General features: G+C 48.5%; 1 protein-coding gene across 3 annotated transcripts in view; it reads left to right on the top strand.

Moving 5' to 3' along the window:
* The first annotated feature begins 1,073 nt into the window (after positions 1–1,073).
* The window catches only part of BBX (BBX high mobility group box domain containing), an 87,032-nt gene continuing 82,105 nt past the window's right edge, over positions 1,074–6,000 (top strand). For all 3 annotated transcript variants that reach the window (XM_073586260.1, XM_073586261.1, XM_073586259.1), the window contains exons 1-2: positions 1,074–1,270; positions 2,833–2,942. In XM_073586260.1, the coding sequence (XP_073442361.1) occupies positions 1,087–1,270; positions 2,833–2,942 (294 nt within the window). In that variant the 5' untranslated portion in view covers positions 1,074–1,086. The remainder of the gene's footprint in view (positions 1,271–2,832; positions 2,943–6,000) is intronic.

Genomic DNA, 6,000 nt, shown 5'->3' with positions numbered 1-6,000 from the left:
GCCGACATATTCCGCAGCACTTTACATTTCAGAGGGGATTTGTACAGACAATAGATATAGATAGATAGATGTAGATAGATGTACTATGGCTCACATGGTGAGTTGGATTTACTATGCCACAGGTCTGAATGAGCAGTACAGACTGAAGGTGTAGTTTCAGTGTAAAACCGTGAGCTGGATAGCACTAGGAGCAACATGGTACAGCAGAGCTGGAAAAATTGGATGGCACCAGAGGCATGGAATAACAAAGGTGATTATAGCGAATGGCAAGATAATTGTGGAACTGCAGATATGGATATGCAGACAGGCACCTTGGAATAGCAGAGCAAGTATGGGAACAGGTACTTTGGAGGAGTAAGGGGATAGACACCTTGGAACTTCAGAGCCGAGTATGCAGATTGACACCTTGGAATAGCGAAGCCAAGTTAGCGAACAGGCATCTTGGAGCAACAGAGCCCACTATGCAGACTGGCAGAGTCTATTACGTGGACAAGCACCTTGGAATAGCTGAAACAAGTATGCAGACAGGCACCTTAGAACAGCAGATCTAAGTGCACAAGCAGAGTTAAGATTATAGATAGAGACTAATTTTAGAATTTAGGCAACAGTGCCCAATGGAACAGCAGGGCTGTTTTCTTTTCTGGTGACCCACTTGGCACCAGATGTCTGGCCAGAATTTGTAAAGAGGTATACTGTAGAAACAGTCCAGTGGGATAGTAATGACAAGCACGCCTAACTAACTGAATGCTCCTTAATCTGGCCTGGAAAGGCCTTAGTGGGTAACATCAGAGGTGTGCAAGGGTTACGATGGTTAACTAGCATGCACAAGAGCAGAAGTAGCCAGCCGAAAGGAAGATGCAGAGCCCAGCACTGAAGCCGTAACAGGTGCCCGGTATTTACGACACACATATCTTTTTTGCCTATAAAAGGTTATTAAGATTTAATTGTAGATAGCGATCCTTTTTTCTTTTCACTTAAATTAGATGTAATTTTTTCTACTCTAGTAGTTTATTTTTCCTTGGTCTCTGGGATATTTGCAATTGATCCATTTTCCACTTTTTGTCTTTCCAGTACAAGGATGCGTTTATGAAAGCACACCCTGGTTATAAATGGTGCCCAACAACTAATAAACCCGTGAAAACCCCCACAACAGTCACTACCAGGAAAAAACTTTGGCCTTACCCTCAAGAGGCAGTCAAAGAAATAGCAAGTTCCAAGACCTCCTCAAAGGAAGAAGAAGAAATGCCACAGCTAAATTTTGGCATTGCAGGTAACGGGCACTTTTGCCAGCACTTATCACTATATTTCTGAGTAGGCAGAACTTCTTCTGCTTTCAGCTTTTGGAGTAGGAAAAATCTCACGGCTACTTTGTCAGACATGAGACTCCATGTTACATTCACTCTTACCCTTCCAAATCTATCTGTTGCATTGTATTACACATAATTATCCCTATCACTGAAAGAAATATGAAAGGTGAAATAATTATTTAATGGAATCTGTCAGTAGGATCAACCCTCCTACGCTATCTTTACGAGTATGTAGGTCATAGGAAGCTGAATAAAATGATTCTTTGGTATCTGCTATCCAATTTCTTATTCTAGAGACATCCACGTTTTTGTTAATATGGTAATGAGCTGTTAATATCTTTGGGCCAGACTCTGATTTCTCTAAGAATCTGCCTCCAGAGCTTCTTTTATGTGGAAGGGTGTGTTACCAGTCTGGACATGTAATGACTGACAGTCTTGTCTCCTGTCCTATATGTCTCACACTGGTAACTCCCCCTTTTTTGTTTATTATAATTTCTGTAGGCAGAGTGTGATACAGATCAGTGTCCAGCCCATATATCTTAACTGCTCACTTACATATTATAGAGAAATCCACATTTTTCTTATATGACCTCATCGCAAAGATCAGGTATCATCTTATTCGGCATCTATAACATGTCCATATACCTGGCTTAGGAGGGTAAAGCCTACTCACAGATTCCTTTAAGTTTGCTGTGTAAACAGGACATATTGTCCTGTCTAAAAGGCTATGTAACTACTGCCAAGTGGCCTCAACATAGCTGATTGGCAGTTGGTTTAACGGCCGCAACTCGCCTAGTGTAATGATGGGCTGTTTTCTGCAGGGGAACTTGGCTGTGAGCGATAATTCTGGAGATATGGAAACATTCACTAGTAGTAGACTACATAATGGTAAATCTAGATCTGGTAGCTGCCAGGAGGGTGCATGCCCTCTTTTTGGTGCTACATCCACTGGATTCTAGCAGTGCAGCCATGCCCAACCCAAAAAGCAACTCTCATTCTGTGGTCCCTGTGCTGTCTTATGAAGCCGAACTTATGTCTTTGTCATCGCACCCCAACCAGAGATTACTAGTTGCTGTCAGACCTGAACCCAGAGATCAGCACTTCCAACAGCACAGCTCTGACAGTGCTTAACGCGTGGCATTATTGGGACCTGAACCAATCAGGTTTGGATTAGAGACAGTAAATAAATACAGTAAAATGGAAAACAAATAAATGCAATTAGGAAAAAATATAACAATGAAGAAAGTGTGTAACTCCAAATCCAATACTGCATTACATAAACATATTTTGCAAGTACACAGTGCATTACCCCTAGTCACTCATTGTTTCGGTTTGTCCGTTGCCTAATCTAGATCCAAGTGATTTTGCACTTTTACTAAAAAAATATCTGTGCCTGAATAATTTCATGAATGACTTCTGCAGCGATACTAAAAATGAATCCAGTGCGCTTCGATGTGCACGTAGATGATTTCTGTTAGCTTCTTTCCTGGCTCATTGCTAAGCATTTTACGTGTTTCTTCCTTAGATCCGACACAGATGGGAGGACTGAGCATGCTGCTTCTGGCTGGGGAACATGCCCTGACTGCACACAAGGATCAAGCGATGGCTGCTGATGGAGAGAATGAGGAGCTGGAGGTATGTAATGACTAGGAACGAGTGTAAGGTCTGCACTTCTAGGCAGACATGAGACCCACGCGCACGTCACGAGGATTATAACATAATGACTTTTTGTAAAGTGCCTGTCTTCTCTGGTCACAGTGTGTTCCTGGTTGTTTTCTGAATTATTCATAACTTTGTCCACTGTTTATTATAAATCTGTTGAACATCATTAGCTAGAGCTTTTAGGCCATATATTCTGTTCTGTAATGTGGATTACATGTACAGAGAAATGCCCGTTCTGGTGCATACAACAGTGTGTCCACATGGATGACACTGAGCTAGGAGGATCGTAATGACACAAAGCTGAATGTTGGAAGGGGTCATTATAAGCTCGGAGCTTATATTGATAAGAGAATTGGGGTCCTGTGTCCCCTATTATGCCTTTTAGATCAGCTGAACCCAGCGACGATTGTAAGAAGTGCAAATGCGACAGATTTCAGGAGAAATTTCTACAACTGCAAATCAATGTCACTGATCTGGTAGCATACACAAGAATTTCTACAGACCTCCTTCAGATGAGTTGGACAGTCATGCTGAAAAATTTGCCATATGCAGAACATTAGCATGAAATAATAGTTTTCTCGTTCGCCTTATTGGGGGACACAGAGACCATGGGTGTATGCTGCTGCCACTAGGAGGCTGACACTATGCACAAAAAAAGTTAGCTCCTCCTCCGCAGTGTACACCCCACCGACCGGCAGGAAGTTCCTCAGTTTAGCTTAGTGTCAGTAGGAGGTGGACATGGGTCTTTTATTAGACCCCTATCTACCTCGTCGTGCGTCGTTCCTTTACAGGTTTCGGAGGGATACGGAGTGAACAGTCACATCCGTACTCCCACAAAGAGACTATGAGTACGGCGTGTACTGCCACCCCGTATCCTCATAGGTCTCCGCGGCAGGACCAGGAGCCTCGCACAGGTGCGTGCCAGCTATACGGACGGTCCTTGCCCCCCGCCTCCCACCATCTCGCCTACCAGAGCCTGACGGTTGGACGAGGCGTGGATTCCATAAAGACGACAGACAGCGTGGGATTCTCAGGTACCTTTATTGTGGCCCCCAGCCTGGGTGAGTATGCGGTCTAGCGGTCCCCTGGCGTTTTCATCCTAAGGCGGTCGCCAGGGGACCACGGTAGGGCCTGCGCGCCCGCTTCTCCCCACGGTCGCCGCATCCATGAAGGCCCCTTTTCTTTCGGGCCTTGTTCTGCGCCCCCCGTTTCTTCTTCATCCCGGCAGGGGTATACAGGGGTCGGGCTGTGGGAAGCAGGGACGTGGCCCGGTGTTGGGGCGCGTCTTCCTCGCCGACCCCCTGCTGACAGGCGGCCGGCGCTATTAATTTAGGCCCCGGCTTCATCTCGGGCCTACCGCTGCGTCTCGGCCACGCCCCCTGCCCCTTTCTTCTAAGCGGGCTTCTCTCCCGCCCGTTCTAGGCCTTCCCAGCCCCCTTGCCTCACACCAGCCTGCTATTGGACAGCGGGCGGTGCTAAGGGGATCTCTGCGGCGAGCTCCGCCCTTCTCCCTCTGGCAGCGCGCCCTTTCCCTGGTGGTCGCCATCTTCTCAGCCTGCCAGCCGGACCTCATTCCCTGCCGGATTTCGGTCGCTGGGCCTTTTTTTTTCAGCCGGATTGGCCTGGCCTCATCCTGCAGCCAGATCAGAGAGCGTCGCCCTTGGGGACACCGGACCGTGCGTAGCTCTGCACCTGCAGACTGACACCCTTCTCTGCCTTCTGTCCCCCAACCGTCCGGCACTGCCTCTCTTTTCACTATGTCCAACGCTAAGTCTGATCGTACCCGCTCTGCGTCCAGCCCGACGCCGCTCAGGAGCCATCCATAGCCCCAGGGGAGAGTGAGCCCCCCCATGCCGGGTTGGGCCTCCTCTCAATCACAGTCAGTGGCAGACCTCATCAAGGTGTCTCAGTCCCTAGTAGCCGTTCTGGACAAGTTGCCCTTGGGAGCTTCGGCGGGACCCAGCACGTCTCAGGACGTCCCATCTGAGCCAGCCAGCGGCAGTCGCAAGAGGCCCAGGCAGGACCTCCAGGCGGAGTCCTCCCCTCGTCCTACCTCACCCCATAGTCCCCAGCAGTCTCCCTCTCGGGCCTCCTCCCCCGAGTCAGGCGAAGCGCTTTCGGAATCAGAAGGGGTCTTAGAGCTGGATTCGGACCAGGATGCGAACATGAAGGTTACGGTGCAAAACCTCATTACCGCGATTCACCATACCTTTGACATCGCTGACGCCCCTGCGAAATCCTCAGATCAGGAGGTTTCGTCCAGACGGGCGGAAACACCATCCAGGGTGTTTCCCTTCCATTCTGAGTTTGGAAAGATTTTTACAAAGGAGAGAGAAGATCCGACCAGACTCTTTCAAAGAGGAAAGCGTCTCGGCGTGCTGTACCCGTTTGCTAAAGAGCTCACGGAAAACTGGGCCGCTTCTCCCTCGGTGGACCCTCCCGTGTCCAGACTTTCTAATAATACGGTCCTTCCGCTGTCAGGTGTGGCGTCGCTAAAAGATTCTAATGATAGGATCATAGAATCTCTAGCAAAATCTGCCTTCGAAGCAGCATCAGCAGTGGTATGTCCAGTCTTTTCTTCTTGGGCAGCAAGGGCCATATCCACTTGGGCAGATGACCTTCGGCAGGGCATTCTGGATAAGGCACGACCAGAGCATTTGGCCGATCTCGCCAATCAGATTTCCCATGCAGGGGATTATCTGCTTTCTGCCTCCTTGGATGCCGCATCTTGCGCAGTTCAGGCGTCAAGTAACATCGTGGCAATCCGACGTACAATTTGGCTCAAGGCCTGGCAGGCGGACTTGTCCTCTAAAAAGTCTCTGACCAATCTGCCTTTTCAGGGAGTGCGTCTCTTCGGATCACAATTGGATCAGATTATTAAGGACGCTACCGGAGGTACGAGTTCTCTTCTCCCCTCCAAGCCTCGCAGACCTCCTCCAAGGCGTCAGTTTCGTCCCTGTCGGACTTTCCGCCGTTTCAGTAGGGCGGAAAACCCTTCCAACCAGCAAAGGCCACAGGCACGTCAGGAAAG

The sequence above is a fragment of the Dendrobates tinctorius genome, unplaced genomic scaffold, assembly GCF_039654945.1.
Source record: "Dendrobates tinctorius isolate UK_male_01 unplaced genomic scaffold, ASM3965494v1 ptg000091l, whole genome shotgun sequence".
In the NCBI taxonomy this organism is placed as follows: Eukaryota; Metazoa; Chordata; class Amphibia; order Anura; family Dendrobatidae; genus Dendrobates; species Dendrobates tinctorius.
The sequence above is the reverse complement of the archived record's forward strand: the minus strand, read 5'-3'. Positions and strand labels throughout refer to the sequence as shown.